Here is an 18270-nt window from a genome sequence, read left to right as displayed (position 1 = left end):
GATTTACGGCTCTGCTGAAAACGCCGCCCCGCTGCCGCCACCAGCAACAAGTCGGGTGAGTGCGGCGACCTTGCGGGCGGCCGAGGCCCGCGCCGAACCGGGGCCCGGCGCCACTCCGCTCCGGCAAGGCCCGGGCGGCGGCCGAGGCGAGCGGGGCCGCGCCGAGGCGAGCGGAACCGGCGGGGCCGTGCGGCCGGAGCGCCGCGCCGGGTGGGCGCGTCCCCGGGCGGAGATGGCGCGGTACCCCTGAGGAATCGCCGGGAAAGTTTCCCAAGTTTCCCGTGGGGCGCGGACACGGACCGTTCCCTCCGGCGAGGAATGCAACAGACGGCCCGAGATGAAGGCGGGCACCCCTGGCCGGAGCCGCTCGGCAGCGTCAGCCTCCCCTTCCGCTGCCCGCGATGCGGCGACCACACCAGGTTCCGGAGCCTCTCCTCGCTGCGGGTGCACCTGGAGTACAGCCACAGCTTCCAGGAGAGCAGCCTCCTGGGCAGGAGCAGCCTGTTCTCCCCGCTGAAGGACGCGGAGCTGGTGTCCCCGCCGGAGCCCGCAGCCCAGGGCAGCCCGGGCAGCCCCGGCGGCGTGGCCGCGCAGCCCGCGGGGCCCTACCTGAACTTGGGCGCTGCGTCCTGCGGGAGCGGCAAGGGCGAGCAGCCGCGGGAGCTGGCAGCGGAGCGGCCCGCCTCCTACCTGGCCAGCTATGTGTCGGCTGAGTCTCCCAGCGAGCTTAACAAACCCGGCCTCCCGGCCACTGATTCCAAAGCCTCCTTCGAGGCACACGTCAGAGAAAAGTTTAACAGGATGGTAGAGGCCGTGGACAAAACGATCGAGAAGCGGATCGACAAGCTTACCAAAGAGCTGTCCCAGAAGACGGCGGAGCTGCTGGAGGTGCGGGCTGCGTTCGTGCAGCTGTCCCAGAAGAAGCAGGAGGTGCAGCGGCGAGAGCGGGCCCTGAGCAGGCAGGTGGATGTGGCGGTGGAGATGATCGCAGCATTGAAGCAGCGGCTCAGCGAGTCCGAGGAGGAGCTTCACCGGAAAGAGGAGTAAGTGGGGAGGCGAGTGCCGATGGCTTGGCGAGGGCTGGCCAGCTCATGCGTGAGTGACAGCCTTTGGGGGAGAAGACGGGGAATGGCTCAGTTGCTTGCAGACTATGAAAGGGCCTGGAGCTCAACAGCTTCAGATCGCTGTATTGCTAGAGTTGTAGCCCATGTGACCATGTCCCCTGCAAGGCAGTGGACAGCTCTCTGAGCAGGTGGCTTTCACGCTTGGCTCCCCAGTGACTAACAGGGCAGGGGACAGCTCCCTGAGCAGGTGGCTTTCACACTTGGCTCCCCAGTGACTAACTTCTACACTTTCTAATGCCTGTGTTAGGCCTTTGGTTTCATGGGGGTAGGGACAAGTAGAAGCTCTCATCAGCATGTAATGTGATTTACACTGACACCTTTAATGCATCATCTTTTTAAGAAGATATGTGTGGCTAAGTCTGGATGAAATATGTGAGAATACCTAATAGCACCTTTTCCCTTAAACCATCTCACCATGGTCAGCCTGTGCAGTGCCATAGTCTCTTGTGCATCAACGAAGCTTTACTGGAGACAGTGTTAAAAATGCCATGTCCAAGTAGTTCATGTCTGGTGTTTTGGATGAACACAGAACTATGGAACAGGAATCACTTATATGGGATTAGAAAGCAGATGCCAGAGTTCTGACTAACCTAAACCATCTAAAAACACATTCATGATGCATCCATTAAAAATGTAGTGATAGCTGATATATAATTTATACATGAACTACTTAGTTTATTCAGCACTTGCTGAAACCTTTCAGGCTTTTCAGAGCAACACAACTTATTTTAGAGAAATGGAAATGAAGAGCCTTGGTAATGGTGTGCTTCTAAACCAATTCATCAGCTTACAAAAGGAAAATGAGAAGTGGTAGTTGCCATGACACTGATCTTACAAGAAATAAGAAAGATGGTGTAGGAGTTCCGTGTAGGAAGTTTGGAGGGCTTTCATCGTTCCTTCCTGTAGTGTAAGGACAAGGAAGAAAAGATGAGGATGGCTCCCACATCAGTAGGAGCCATCTATCTTGAAGTTGAGCTATAGATTTTCCAGAAGAGGGGATACTTAAAGGTGGTGGGATGTGAGCCTCTCAGATCTTCCTTGAAGGGATATTCAACAGAACCTCTGATTTTAAAGTATGAGTGATCCTCATGGAAGAGAAGATTGAAAGACTTACGGTGAAGTTGAATCTGAATAGTGTCACTGAGGCAGATTTGAAAGTATGTTGGAGGGAAGCCATGAAGATAATAAAGTTTCAAGCAGTTTTGGTATTCCCATCTAGCCAGACTGCCCTGCTGGGCCTTTTCACTGTGTGACTCATCCTATTTCCGCTAGGAAAGTGTTTTTGAGGGGGAGGGATTGCTCTGTGAAGGTCCTTCTGCAGACTACCAGGAGACCTCAGGTAAGCAGCTGAGCACCTTAGGCTAGATGCAGAATTTAAGGTATCTCAAGTTAAGTGGCATGAATCCTACCCAAACTAAAGACATATTGTGTTTTTAAAAATCAAGACTAGGCTCCCAAAAGGAAAAACATGACTGTTGGGAGAAAGAAACCATTCAGTGGAACAAACCCAAAGGTCTGCAGTGGTGTAGAAGAAAAGACCTTGTGGGAAAAGAGGAAAGGGACAGTTGAGTCATCTGGGTAGAAAGAATGGGTATGATATGGGAGGATGGCAGAGGACACTGATCTTTGAAAAGGAAAACACAGCTAAAGTTGTGATTTTTAACTGTATTAGGGAAAGGAACAAGGAAGAGGCCACTTGCTCTTTGGCAGACTACTTACCAGCAGCAGTGTCAGGCTAGTGTTCTGAGGCCAGAAGAGACTGAATACAGAATTAGGAGACGTGGGAAAACATTGTCCTTCACACTAGTAGATTGCCAGGCTCAGGAAAGGGGCAGGAGCTCAGATGATTGCTGTTAGAATTCTTGTCTTGAAAGGAGGAGGGTGAATGCATTAACAAATGACAAGGTAGCTCCTAAGTTGGTGTTACAGGGAAGGCTGAAGGTTACTTGGTTAGAAACACTAACCAAAAGAGGCAGCTGCAGAAGAGCCTTCACAGAGTACAGGGTATTGCCTTTTAGGGTTTTGCATCCTCTTTCAACAAAAAAACTTGAAAGCAAGTGCAGCAATAGGAATGAGTGAACAGCTCTTACATGGTAGTGTGTTACTTTCTAAAGGTAAATGTGTGTAATGTGTGGTAGTGGAGAAGATGAAAGAATTGCAGCCCTGAGTACCAAGTGGGAGGAGGGCACTCAGAATATGTTATTACCTGTGTCTGTGCCCAGCCCCACAGCATTGCCTCTGAAGTTACTCTGAGGACACTGGGAGGGTAGGCAGGGTGAAAGAATAGGTTGAATTCATTTAGAAAAAAAACTGAAACTGTGTTAGTTGGGTTTTTCTGATTTAGATGATTCCTGCATTTTCCATCTTGGGCTATAACAAGGGAAAGTGCCATAGAAAAATGCACCGTTTGGCTTTCCAATTGAAAGGTCACTGTATAGTTAGCAAATTGAGAAGGAAGGTAGGTATAAAAAATGCTTTGTAAGAACAGGACTGAGAGTTCTAGAGCAGCTTTTCAGAGTTGATCCTTTAAAAATGCCTGGGACAGTTAGCTTTACTCCAGCAGCAGGGAGGCACTGGGTGATGTGCTCTAGTAGAGAAAAAAATTCATGACTTTGGTAACAACAGTGACACTTGTCTGGCTTTCTCAGGGCCATTGGTAAACTCTGAGACCTGTCTATATACTCAGTCCTTTATGTGTTCAAAACTTACTTGGTGTGCTAAGAAAACGTCCTTCAAAAAAGGAGGATCTCAACTTTGGCTTTGATTTCTGGAAGAAGTCCAGATGATTAGAAAGCCAAACAAGACTGCATAATGGAAATTGCAGAAGCAGTTCTCACTGCAGATTGTGGAAAGTCAAAGGCATTCCTTAGGGACAGCTTTGATACTTGCTGACCTTCAGAAATAAATGCTTTCATCAGTTTCTTCGGATTTTTTTTCCATAAGCAATTTTGTGAATATGGGTAACTTTTCCTAAAATGAGCATTGGTATTGAGCCTAGTGTAGCTACAGATCTTTTCCTCTTAGCAGCAGAAAAAAGAAAACACCTTCCCTGAAACATCTGAGTGCTGGTTTAGACCATCAGCAGGAACAGGGCTGCCCATTTGAAGAGCTTGCAGGATCAGTGGGGTTATTTCTTTAGACTGGTCAGTTGATTATTTTTTATTTGTTTTAAATAAGGCCTTTAGCAGTCCAACAAAGACAGCAATGAAGTGAAGACACCTTTTTAGTTAAATGTTCTCTTTGTTTCCTTACAAAACCAGCAATGCCAATATGCTTGCAGGTATGTGCTGATACTGGTGTGAGGCCCTGGTGGAGGTGAACTCTGTTGAGGGGTAGGACAGCTGGAGGTACAACACTGACTGTACTATACATAGTTGAAATAGTATTACTCTCAGCACAGAGCTGCTGAGCAAAGGAATTATTTAATTAGAAAATGTGCCTTGAAAGGGATTATTCAATGTTTGATGAAGAAGAATGCAACTCAGAGTGAGCACTGTGATCTTAAAGATAACACAGAAGCGTGCCCAAAGGGCATAAGACTTTGTTGAATAAGATATCAAGAAAACCATTGAAACAAAAACTGGCTATGAACTTAACTGCTAGAGGACACTGAGAGGCTTGTTTCTAGATGTTATGTAAGAAAATTGAAACTGTTAAGAGTTTGATTTTCAGTAAGTTTGAGCAGGGTAAGAAGTGATGGTCTTTGGCTGGAAGCTACCTTCAGTGGTAATTCGAACAGTTTCACTTTGTCTCCTAATCCCAGAGTAAGATCATTAATGTTGTACCTTGCCATATCTCTGACAGTAATTTCTCTAACCAGTCTAATGCATTTGTTCTGAGACTGGTCATACCTCTGCTCTGACATAACCTGGAATGCCAAGGATTAATTCGGAATAGCTGTTGTGGGCAGTAGTTATTCTTGCCAGTGGCTTCACCTTAAGTTTGCAATTAATGAAATTATCTGTGTAGATAACATCTTGACAATGGCATTAAGAGCTGGCTTTTAGAGATCAGTCCAATTTGTGATTTAAAACAGCTTTCCTTTAAAAAGGGATTTCAATTGTACCACAAAACAGTTTTGATTTGCTTTAAGCAGTGTACAACTACAATTACACATTGTTCTTCCACCCTCAGTTTTAGGTAATCCTGCTCCCTCTTTCCTATTCTCTTTCATCTTCCTACTCAAGAGATGACTCCCCCACCCATGCAGCTGCACAGGTTTAAGCCTAGCATGACTGTCCCATAGAATGGCTCTGTGAAATAAAGCTTAAAATCGTCAGTGTCACCCCGGTAAATTCAAGGCTCAGGTCTAAAACACAGCCCACTGAATCGGTGCAATAACCTTCTGAGGGAGGAGGTGTGAATCTCTTAAATCAAATGTGCTTTTAGTGGTGTGGTAATGTGAAACCACAACCTAATGAATAACAGCAGCCTTCAGGCAAAAACACCAGTTGGGTGATGGATAAGGTCAGTGGCATTAATACTTAATGAATATACATATTAAATATTTTGACTGTAAATCACTTTACTACTTACTGTGGTAGGAATTTTCCCACCTTCAGATAAAATAATGTGTTTGGCTTTCTATTGATTTTAGGCAGAGTTATGCTAAATGTAATTCTTTGAAGTGATTTGATATTGGATGCAAAACCAGCATGGAGCCTCAGGCTTATCTCCACCTCCAGAGCAGCTGCAGGTGTCAGTGTTGCTGTGCACAGTCCTGGAGCCAGCGCTATGCATCCGTGGGAGGGCTTGGTTGCAATGTGAGAACTCATTAGCCCTTCTTGTCAGGTGTTAAGGAGCTGGAGCTGTCCCACCCTTTGCACCTAGTCAGTGTATCACATGCTTAGCTGCTGAAAGTCATAGGAACACAAACACTCGGCATATCCCGGGATCCCTGTGCTGGCAACTGCTCCAGTAAACAAGAACTGCAGCTCACTCATCCTAAAGGATGAGTGCTGAATAATCTAGTAGTAAAGGGAGAAGAATAAATGTCACTTTGTCAGCCTATGATTTATAACTTTATTTACCACATCTCAAGTTGTTTCATGGTTACAGCCTCCATAAAGAAGTTTTTGGGCTAGGCTGCAGTTGGGATGCAAAATGCCAAACTTCTTAAGTCTAGTTAACTGTAACAAGGTAATTGCCTGGCAGAGTCAGGTTAAAGTAAAAGCTTTGGCAGCAAGTCTTTCTTACTTACAGTGAGTTCGTCCCCCTACACGTTTTTTCAGCTGAACACCTCTGAGGTACCTGCTGTACTGCAATAAATTTCCCCTGGACTCCTCTGGCTCTGTGAAGAGCTCCTTTCTGACACTCTGCAGTACAGGTGTCTCCTGCTCCTCCTGGACACCTCCCAGGTTGCGTCCCCCTTGTCTTTCCCTCTCACTTGCCTCACCCTGCTGCTGGCAGCTCAGTACACCCCCTGCTCTCCAGGCAGCTGGAGCAATTCCCTCTTCCTGAAAGGTTTCACCTGACAGGAGCATCCCCCAAGACAAAGCAAGAAATCCACCTTTCTCCCTGCTGTCCAGTCACAGCCCTGTAAACATTTTGCATACAGTATACCTTAGTGTTGGTATAGTAAACTGTGAACAGATGAGATTACTGAAATTTAAGAGATCTAAAGTGCACTGAGCATCATCTGCACCACTCAAAAAATGTAGTGTCAGGATCTGTTGCTTACCCCTATAAGCAAGTGCTAGGGTGCAGAGCTGGGTGAAAGGGGCAGGAGTCTGCTGGGCAGAGGAGCAGAGCAGAGTGGTAAAGAAATGATGCTGAGAGCAGAGGAACTCTCAGGGGGAGTTAATAACTCTATGTACTCTTTCCTCAATATAAGAGAAGTGCTCCAGTTGTAGAATAGTCAGTGCAGGGTAGCAGAGATCTCTTGTTAGAAAGGGCAACACCTCAGGTCTGAGCCAGGCTTTAACAAAATTATTCCTGTTTCAGGTGAATGCTGCTCACAAGGCTATGCTGTCAAGACACAGAGCCCATGGGCTCATGCTGCTGTGCTCTGGTTTATGCCTCTACCACGTGGGCCCCACAATGTTCATGGCTACAGCGTCCCCTGACTTCATGAAGAGCAGTGTCAGACCTCTGTGAATATCCATCTTTCTACAAGCATAAGATTAGAGAGTGAAAGACAGAAATCCTGACACATAATCCTCAGAAACTTGGCAGAGGTCTGGAGAAATAAATTGAACATAAAATAAAGAACATAAGCAAAAAATCATCACAGATATCCAGAAATTAAATTGAAGGGAGAGGGACATCAGTAGGGCTAAGAAAAGGTCTGGGCAAACTACAAGAGACAAGAAGGACAATTAGACATATGAACAGCAGCTGCAGGAAGCTACAGGAGTTCTTTGAACCATTTTCCCATTGTTAATAGCGGGAGGAGGGTAAAAATTCTTCTGGGAACTCCCTTCAGGTAACCAAGGCAGAGCTGGGCATGGAGTGAGCTCTCTGAGGAAAGAAGTGTTGGAGCAAGTAGAGAGACTTTACTAGCAGTCACTCCTTAGGGCTTGATCTTGTTCTTCTGAGAGATGAGAATGAAGTGGAAACAAAGAAAGTAGCTGAACTAACAGAGTGCTGCTTATCAGTGCAAGGCGTGTGACAGAGCCCTAATGTGTGGGTGTGTTCTGGCTCCTGTCTTTCCAAAGGGAATTTACAGAGTGCATTTCAGCCCAAAGGAAAATTCTTAGATTCAAGTTATTAAAGGTAGGTTCTTAGACTGTACTAAGAACAGTTAAAGTACTAAGGCAGCTAAACAAAGAGAAGTTATGGATATGCTACTACTGCTGCTAATAACAGTTCCTACAAATAATGGCATGTAGGATGCCAAGTTATCTTTAGTCTAGAAAGCAAGGACAATACTAGGGAATTTATTGACATTATGAGTCTCTTCTCCTCCTGATAATCATCTAGATCTTCCTGAAAAAAAACTCTCTGCTTCCCCCTGGCCTCCTTATGGCATATTAATGAAATATTTGTAGGAAAGGAAAATCTGTTTGTGATTATTTGGGCCATAGAACAGGCAATTAATGAATTATTATTAATCACCTTTGCTGAGATAATTACAAATGTTAGCATTCTTGAAACTATCACCCTTTTAAAAAAATGCCAGTTACTCTTGCTTGTGGCCTCCTGCTGCAGCAAAACTCAGAAGTTGACTGACTCCCTGGGAGGGACATCCTCAGGGTGTCCCAGGCTGGCAGCTCCCCGCTCTCCCACCTTCCCACTGGAGGGTCAGCATCCTGCCAGGCTGTGCACAGCTCTTCCTTACCAAAAGGAGCGGGATTTGGTAAGCTCCAAAAGGAGCCTACCTGCTGAGTTGCTGTCCTTTTGAGCTTCCTGTCCCCTGAAAAGAGGACCCTGATGAAATGGCAAGGACTTCAAGTTGCTCCTATGTTAACCCAAAACCATCATGAAGTCAAAGAAGTTACAGTGTGAAGACAATGAATCCCTAAAAAGGATCTTAATGAGTTTAGATTGGCTTCTCCATAAGCATTCCTCAGTGGCTCTATAGGTTGCTCTGGGCAAGCTAATAATCACTAAAACTGTTCAGAGCTTTGAAATGAAATGGATTAGCTGAGCTTAACAAACAAGTTACCTCTCTGTTTCCTAAGCCAGATTTTATGGGTGAGTTAATATAAACTAATATTCATCCATGTTCTTCATCCAAGCAATACGTGCTTGTTTTTACCTCATTCCTACCATTTGATCAGCCATGCAAACAGAACTCTGCTCAGCCTGAATCCTAGGTGGTGAATTTCCATGGCTGACCACTCGTGCCTGAGTCTTAGCACAAAGCAGCTCACTGTTGAAACAACTATATTACATTTAACCAATTACAACTATGCTGAGTTAACGAAATGCAGAGAAACTTTGAATTCGTTATAAACAAGCTAAGCTTTGAAAGGTTATGTCTGCCACAAACTGTTTCATAGTTTCTACTTAAAATGCTTTTTCCTCAGGCAATGTATTTCTACTGAGCAATCATGCCCTTTCTCATTTGGCAAGCGCTGGTTCCCTCAGCTCCCACCCATTTTGTACAAAGCAAAAATTAACATGGCTTCACTGGCAGAGTAAAATATATTTATCCAGGCATTTATTAACCAGGGAAGTCCTACATGTTCGGATTTGTCTTATTTTGCAATATATGCTTCAGTCTATAACCAAACTTGTTTCACGCAAATAATCCCCTGGAGGTCCAAGTGGTGTCCTGAGTACTGACAGTAAGTATACAGAGAACTTAGAAATGAGCAGTGTCTCTGCTGGGAGCTTTCACAGTCACTGGTGCTCCCTGTTTCTTCCAGTTTTGTTACCAGCCAAGACACATTTCTAAACTTCTTACCTAAAACTTGCTCTTCCCACACATGTACTTCTTAGTCTATAATCTGTAGATTATCTATTAATCTCCCATTCTCCCTCTGGCTCCAGGTCATAACACCACACTTGGACATACTTGTAGGATTGCAGCCAAAATTAAATTTAACAGCCACGGTAGCTCTTTTGAGTTAGGAGCAACATTAAGCAACCATTGTTAGATTGTGATGAAATGAGAAGATAAATTTGGGAGTTCATCTGTTTCTCTTCACATTTTAGAGCTAATATTCCCATGGTTAAGTAAAAAAAAAAAAAAAGAGAAAGCAGATACAGCTGTCTCCAGATATTTTGAGAGGCGATGCTTAATGATATTTCTACCCTGTGGTCCACTAAAGACTAATTCCAAGACACCAAATAAAGTGAAAAAAACCCACCCCAAACCCACTGCTCATAACCTAAATTCAGCATTCAGGCTTCCAGATCTTCACTTTGTCCACAAAAAGTGGAAATCTTTTGATAATGGTAGAGGACAGTAATTAACCACCACAGGCTATCACCATGACAAACTGGAGAAGCACTAGTAATTTTTGACAACGGTGAGACTGGAGACCTGCAGTTATCTAAATGTGGCCTCTTTGCAATGTTTCCATCTTGCAGAGAAGTTGTTACTTTCAACCACTTCCTGGAAGAAGCAGCAGAAAAAGAAGTGCGGGGGAAAGCCAGGCTCCAGCACTTCATCGAGAACCTGTTGCAGCGCGTGGATCTGGCAGAAAGGCAGCTAGAATATTACCAAAACCAGCAGATGGTGTGCAACCACACTGACATCAGCGAGCACGTGGTAAGCCAGCAGAGACCTTCCCTTTGCTGTCACCCTCCCCCTGGAGCCAAAGCTCTGGGCTTTGAATACAGGTGGGCTCAGTGGCTCAGGCTAAGTGCTGCTGCAGGTAGAAGTACATTTGTGAAATGTTTCTTTAGGTGTGTTTTATCTGTGTTTTAGACTGCCACTTTACATGAGGGAAAGGAGCTGAGAGCATAAGAGCAGCAATAGCCAAAGATGGTAAAGGGAGAGCAGAGAGTAATGAAATATTTGATGGATATTTACAATTTTTTCCAGCTTTGGCTATTGCTGCTTTTGCCTTTGCCATGAACACTTTTTAAAATGTGATTTGGCAGTCTTTTTGGGATGCCTGAAGATTTTCAGGAAAGACATAGATCCCTATAGGTGATACATCAGCTTGCTGACAAATCATCCTGCCTTTGGTAGTTACCTATCATGGGACTCCTAGAAAACGTGAATGGATTCCCACAGGCCAGTATCCCATGGATTAGAAATCCAAGAACATTACTTTTTAAAATACATTATTTCTTTAAAAGCCCTCATTTTTAATACCTAAACTCAGTATTTTCCTACAATGCATTACATTTATATGACAAGTTTTAGGCACAGGACTTCCAAGGAACATTTCAGTTTAATTAAATACCCTGTGCTGCCTGTGCTAAGTACTTGTTCACCCTGGGATGTGAGAAGAAGACATTTGATCATGCACAGCACTGAAACAGGTATGCAGCTGTGGAAAGGAAAGGTTCCCAGAGCTACTTGGAAGACAAGAAGTTTTAGGTAAGACCTGAAGAAACATAGATGAGCTGAAATTCAGTGCAGGCATCTCAGACAGTATCTGTGAGGAGATTGTGGGGCACTGTACAGATGGGCCTCAGTATTAAATCCTCTCTCTTGCTCTGGTTGTGTTTATTGTGATGCCAGGCTCAGCAGTGTCCCTTGGGAAAAGCTCTAATTTTTTAGGCACCTGCCCTGATTTCTGGGTAACTTCAGCATTCCTCTAAGATCACCCATCCAAACATTGACCATCCTGACCTTCAGGAGGTACAGGAAAGTACACCCTGAGATAGCTCCAGTCTCCAACCAAGACAGATGACAAGGAAAGTCAGGCTGGGCAAAAATCCATCTGCCAAGTGTGGACAATACCAGGGACAGAAGGAACATTTATAAGAACAAAATCATTTTCAGATGCCAAGTCTGACTTGCTTGTCTCAGTGACTTCATTAAATGATATTCAAAGGCTCAGTGTAGAAGCTCTGATGAGAGCTCAATACAAAGAACCTATTTAGTACTAAAAAAAAAAATCAATTTAAGCTGAGCTGGCATTAAACACCTCCTTTTCTGACCCCCACCAGAAGAGGGACTAGACAAAGTGTTTCCACACTGTGAACCAAACTGCTGTGTAAAATGAAGTCATGCAAATTTGGCTTGGCATTGAAGCTATGTTGTCCCTAGCTGGTCTCAGGATTTGCAGGAGGAGGAGAAAAATGCTTGTGTCGTCACCCTCCAACCTTTAGTGCAAGTCTGGCAGAGCCAAGGGCTTGTAGCTGCAGCTTCCTAGCCACTTGTGTAAATGAAATGAATCACTGAAAAATTAAAGGATTGGAGAGAAAGTTAATTTCATTCAGCTTATTCAGCCACTGCCCTTTATGAATTATCTTGAACACAATAATTACTTCTCATTGTATCCATACTGTTTAATCTAATGTGAAAGATCTCTCTTCAGCCCACACATTTTAGCAATTTACTTTGATTATAGTTACAATAAAAATAATGGGGAAAATCCAACCACTAACAACTCACACATTTTAAAAACATGTTCATAAGATGGAAGAGTAATAATTTGTAAAAGAGGTGGCTTCTTTGGTTTCTTTCCTGAATGTTCTAGTTTTAACAGCATGTGAGAATGGAAATGCAATTTTAAAGATTGTGTATATTTTATCCTTGTACTTTAATTACTTGAAAATGTAATAGTAATAACCTGTTTTTGTTTTCATTGCAGTTTACAGACATTTCATTAAATAAGAAACCCAGATGCCTGTATGTATATCTCCTTTTTTTTTTTTTTTTAACTTAAATGCACTAAATTGACATGCTCACATTCCTGCATGCTCACATTTTACCTTAGAGGTTGGGGCCTGCATGTGGTCTATATTTATGTCATGTAATTGAGGAAAACCAGATTTCTGCTAAAACTAAACTAAAATCAGATATTCTCTAAAGAAAATAAAGAATGCTAATTTTCTGTTAAACAAATTACTCCTTCCTGCTGACTGTAATAGCCTATTGCAAAGCTACGGGAGTCAAATCTCTTTAGCTCACACAGTCCAAGTTTCAGTTGAGAATGTCTTAAACATTCTATAGTTATGAGAGGTATTTAACATTCTATAGATATTCTTTCTATAGGTAGGAGAGAGACCGTTGTCATTTCCTAACTGACAGTAACAATCTTATAACCAAACAAGTGCCCTGACAAAGCATGGGCACTAACAATCTCAGGTTACTCAAGCAGCTGTCCTGGGAGCAGCAGAACTAATTGGGGCTGGTCTCCCATGTCTGTGTGACTTGGCCATGAGTGCCAGCAGATGGATTGGAGCATCATGTGCTGCTTGGCCAAGTGGCAGGCAGGCAGTGCAGCCTTTCCTTGTGGGGACACGAGTTTAGGACTTTTTCCCGTTGCACCACCACCAGTCCTTCTTCATTCACATCGGATTAGGAATATATGTGAGGAGGAGTTCAGACTCTCTTACAGTCACTTATGTTGCAGAGCTGCTGCTTTCAGTGAAAAAGCATTTCCTGCATCTGGAGCTGGCAGCTTTGCATTTCACATGCAGTGACCTGCATCTTCTTCCATCTTGGGTACTTTCTTACCCTAACTGTGGCCTGGTGTCAGACATCCATCTTCTTTACCATAATGTCGTTCAGTTTAAGTACAGTTTAGCCCCTTTAAGTAGCCCCTCAGATCATATCGACCTTGATGTTCTGGCTTTAGTAGCTTCATTCAGTGCAGCAGAGAACTGCCTAACATCACCTGCAATAATGCCTGTTTATGCTTTGGGAATAAATTATATTGCTTCTTCAACATAACATCTGAGAAAAACAGAGCACTGCATCTTTAAACAACAATTAAGTAATGGACTGTAAAAACAGTACCTAAGAATTGATGGTAAACTGGAGTAGCCAGCAGTTGTGCATTTACACAGGTCATTCCTAAACTCCAGCAAGTGGTCAGAGCCTGCAAGCTCCTGCTTGGACCTGCACAGCATTTCAGCCCCCTAAACCTCCCCCTAGTGAAATCAGCTTAGCAAAGCTGCCAACCAGGTAATGCTGTTACATAGGTAAGGCTTAGCTCCTACAATGTCAGATGGCCCTCACTGCCTCCTAATAACAAATATAGACTTCCATGACACCCTTCTCATCTTCCTAAAGAGCAGGAGAGGGTTTACACTGTACACACAAGTAACCACAGCTTTTTCCAAAACTGGCTTTGTCAAGTGTGCAATATGATTTAACTCCAGAAGAATTAATACTACAGATACATGGTTTTCAGAAATAACAGCTATGGAAAACAGCCCTATGGGATCCCTTAAGAGATTAACTTCTAGGAGCTGGGTAGACATGAGCTGGTGCCTTACATTCATAGTTCTGCTCTTACACTACATGTATCTGCTGTAAAACATTTCAAGATTATGTTAAAAGGGACTATAATAATTCTTAGCTAAACTGTGGAACTGCATTTCTGTTGTAATATTTCAAAGTGCATGGTTCAGCCTTTGCAGCAATGGACACTTTGTTGACACACCACCTGGGCTCCCCAATTTCTGCAAATCTTCCTGCACTTGAACGATCACAGAGAGAACAAAGAATACATCTTACTTTGGCCTTTAAGCTTTCGTACCCTTCTTCCCAACAGTTTTTGTATTCCCCTTTCTTCTTCTCCTGTTTTAAATCAAAGCCTAAAAGGGAAGCTAAAGTTTCCCTGGGTGGGTGGTCAGCACAAAGGCAGAGCACAGAGTTTCCTGAGCTATTGGCCATTTGTAAGAGCAGCTCCCTGGGGCCTGGGTGCAGCCCAGGGCAGCACTGAGATTGCGCAAAGTCCCTACGGTTCCTGCACCTACTTTCTACTCTTACTGGTGCTCTTCCAAATAGCAAGGGATGTTCATTCTTTGCAGAATATGAACATGTGCATCTTTAAAATCCTTGTAGATCAACAAGTATAGACCTCATTAAGGTTTCAGCACTCCAAAATCAGCAGAATGCTGATCAGAATAAAGTGTAGATGAACACACATGAAGAGTGCCCCAGTAACACACCTAGGGGTTATTTTAATGAGGAATGCTTTTCAATACTAAGGAATGTAATTCATCTTACAACTCTGTTTTTAACATGCAGCCTCATTCTGTAAAACAAGACTATTTTTGTTTTCAAAAATGTAAGGGTTTGGGATATTTTGGGGACCTGTCAGTTTGCAAGATTGAATAATAGTTATTAATAACCACTATTATTAATTTCAGGAGCCGAGGGAGTCAACACGCTTCATATAACATCCCTGATACAAAGCCTCATTCCTTTCAAAAAGGAAGGATCCTGTTGAAAAAAGCAAAGGATGAAAAAGCCAGCTTGCAGCCAGTGAAATGCTTCTATGAACCTGTTGATTGCCCAAGAGAAATATGGAGAGCACAAAAGAAGGCTGAGGCAGTCTGCTCTGCCAGGAAAGTGAGTGCAAAATCAAAGATGGGTAAGAAGGCCAAACCGCTATAGGAACGGTGAGAAATACACAGCAACACAGGAACTTGGCTTCAACACAACAAATATTGAACAAAGTTAGTCATCCTACTTTTTCCTATCCATCTGGCCATGCCAAAACATATCAGATATAATATATAGAAATATATACATATGGAAGTTTTATATTATTTAGTTATGCTGTTCCCTCTTTGGGTACCATAAAAGAAGTGACATTTTATTCAGTTTACATGGAGTTTTTTCTATTTATTCATGTATTTATTTATTTATTTAGTAATTTATAGAGCTTATTTTAAATGACTGCACTTATCTTGCTGGGCAGTACTGTGGCTGTGTGTTTAATTATTTTAGTGGCAGCATGCTCTAACCAACTGGTAATTTATTTTCCATCTGTGTTATTCCTGAAGTTCAGAGGAATCCATTTAATCGGTACCAAAATATTCAATCTTTCAGCTTAGGTAGGTATAAGATCAGTGACTAACAGACATACTTAGATGCAAAAGGCCTACTCAAAGTGGTTTGAAGGCTGTTTACAGCACTAGATTGCTATCCTGGGTTTTTGGCTATAAGCACATTTCCATCTTTTATGAAATACATCAAACTACTTCATCCTGCCAGCAGCCATGTTGTCTGTTTGGTACAAGTTTGGGCTCCTCTGAGGTGCCCCTTTGCAAGGAGACCAGAAGCTGCTCTGACAAGCACAGGCCAGGTTGGGCCAGAGGAGGAATTTCAGTGCCAAGTGCCAGCAGCAGGTTATCAGCTGTGGTACAGCAAGTGACAGGCCAAAGCAGTGTGTTACTGCATGGCATTGTGTTCAATGTCTGTGCTTGGTCTCAGGCATGAGAGGCCAAATTAACCATGATTATAACCCAAATACTTCACATTTTTATCTCTGAAGAATCTTTACAGGGCTGAGAGATCACTGACTTTGAACTAAGAACCCAAGTGCAAGGCAGTTACAGATGACTGCAGAACACAAATGTGTGTGTTTACACTGGTTTGTGCCAATTAAAAGGATCCTTATTTATCAGAGAATTTATTTATCAAGATGATGTTTCTGTGTGTACAGTATTTTGGTAACATGAATCCTCATGCCATGTTTACAGATATGAACATCCTGATGATGTTACTGATGAGATTTGTTTTCTCAAGAAAAAGAAAGGATAGGTGAGACAGGTCTATGTGATTTATTTTTTAAATGCTCATAACAGATGTAAATTGTTTATGTGGAAGGTGATTTTTACAGTATGTGTACAAAGACTTGTGAAAAATGTTTTTCATTTTTTATAACTATGTCTGTAAGCAGAAATGATTATTAAAAGACAGTGTATCACTATGATTACTGCTGCAATAAGCACCTGAGTTGCAATATTTTTAAAGCAGAAGATGACCAATCAGTCAGCTAGGATCAGGTAATTACAGATGTCATACATTTGTCAGTGTACAAAGCTCCCAGAAAGTAGCAGAGAGAAGAAAGAGTATTATTGCTCAATTTTATTTTAAATAGTGTATATGGAACAATCAAATATATGTTTAAAAGTTTTCCAACACTGTTTCAGTAGAAAGTCACAGTGTAAAAATAATTCAGGTATTTAGGTGGTAATAATATTTCAATATTTATTTAACTATGTCACAAGGCCACACTTGGCCTCATGCTAGGCATTGTGTGTGGTGAAAAGGAGTCGTTCATTGTGTTGCATGGGCTTGGGTCAGATTGTGTGTTACAACTTTTATAGGCAAGCTAAAATTAAAGCATTCTTAAGATTTTTTGTATTGCTTCCCACATCCTTCCACAAACCTGAAAAAGGACCTTTTTTGAAGATAACAAAGGTGAACATTAGATAATAAAGTAAAATATATTAATTAATTTCTTTAGCCACTTGACACTAAAAGCATATTTTTATTTTTAAATGCCTGTCTACTCTGTTAGTCACCAAAGTTAAGTGCAACTTCTAGTTCACAAATGAGATGTTTATTTTATTATTTATCATGCCAAAATCTTGACTGTGAGTTTTCCTTTCGGGAGAGGAAAAGAGTAAGAGAAGTTGCATGGTTTTAAACTTTTCAAAGCCTAATTTACACTTACTCGCTAAACAAATGCCAGTTTAGTTAATTAGAAAGAAATTGGATTGTACTGTAATCCCAAGTAAAAGTTTTTAGAGTATAAACATTCTAATAATAAAGATATATTTCTCAGTTACTGTGTCATTTGACTTTGTCAAATACATTGTTTCTTACAAAAGCTTCTGAAGCAGCACAGAAAAAGCCGAGCAGCAGCAGCTTGGACTTTGTTTTATTCCTCACATAAAGCACGGCAGTGAAGTCGGGTTGTGACCCTTCCCAGTAATTAACCTGCAGACAACTGCTCCATCTTGCCTGCACAGCTCACATGTGTCACCTGCTGCTCTCCTACTGTTGTGTTGCTTGAAAATCATTCTGGAGGTGGCCCACAGGGTCAGATAACCTGCCCAAAGCGCAGGCAGGGGGAGTGGAGTGAAGGGTCAGGCAAAGGAATTAAGGACAGAGGGGCTCCCAGGGAATGTCAGTGATGGTGTCTCACTCACACACTGCCAGTTGCAGAGCCATCATTTCATCAGGTTATCTCCCTGGTTAGACTTGGAAAGAGAGGTTTTCCCATGGGGGAACCCGGTTCCTGTCTCATTAACAGAGACAGGAATTTGATATTTGGGACAGGAATTTGATATTTTATATTTAATATTTGAGAAGAATAGGTACCTGCACCAGGCTGAGTATAACCAGCTTTAGCTTGTGGGGACTTGTCAATCTTAATTTTTTTTTAAATGTAAATTTATTTTTTTTTTAAATCTGAAAGTGTTCTAAAAAAATTGACCTCTCACCTTTGAAAATTAATTTGAAGCAGAGTTCCCACGTTTTGCCCTTTGAGATGCTTTGAAGGCACCTTAATAGTTTGTATTGCTCACATCAAAGTGAATTTCATTAGGACCTGAATGCCTCATTCCCATATAAATTTTTTAAATCCCACCTCACTTATACTAAAAATATCTCAGAGCGGTATATGTACTGGCTGGGCCTTTACAGGTGAGCTTTCTGCTTAAAACAAAACCTTCTTACTGACATGTGACATTATAGGCCAGGAAAACAAGAGACTAATTGAAAGGCAGACCTTTAATTAGAGCTATATGTAGAAAAACCCAATCACTTTGAGATGCACAGTTGAAGAGAGAGCATGTTTTCAGAGCACTTAATGACATCTGATCC

General features: G+C 42.6%; 2 protein-coding genes across 17 annotated transcripts in view; one reads left to right on the top strand and one right to left on the bottom strand.

The window, feature by feature from the left end:
• Positions 1–18270, bottom strand: part of RTKN2 (rhotekin 2) — a 196172-nt gene that overhangs the window by 50106 nt on the left and 127796 nt on the right. For 2 of the 16 annotated variants that reach the window (XM_072930912.1, XM_072930910.1), the window contains exon 1: positions 852–991. The exons of 13 other annotated variants lie outside the window; for them this stretch is intronic. The gene's annotated coding sequence lies outside the window, so the exon portion shown is untranslated. Of the gene's footprint in view, positions 1–851; positions 992–18270 lie in introns of those variants that run through there. One more of the 16 variants, XM_072930911.1, reaches the window with a different exon arrangement.
• Positions 9–17226, top strand: ZNF365 (zinc finger protein 365). Its single transcript, XM_002187680.6, has 4 exons — positions 9–1043; positions 10104–10284; positions 12287–12324; positions 14799–17226. Exons 1-4 carry the CDS (start codon positions 319–321, stop codon positions 15043–15045), a joined length of 1191 nt encoding a protein of 396 aa, XP_002187716.5. The 5' UTR covers positions 9–318; the 3' UTR covers positions 15046–17226.

The sequence above is a fragment of the Taeniopygia guttata genome, chromosome 6 (assembly GCF_048771995.1).
Source record: "Taeniopygia guttata chromosome 6, bTaeGut7.mat, whole genome shotgun sequence".
NCBI lineage: Eukaryota > Metazoa > Chordata > Aves > Passeriformes > Estrildidae > Taeniopygia > Taeniopygia guttata.
Note: the sequence above shows the minus strand (reverse complement) of the source record. Positions and strands in the feature narration are given on the sequence as shown.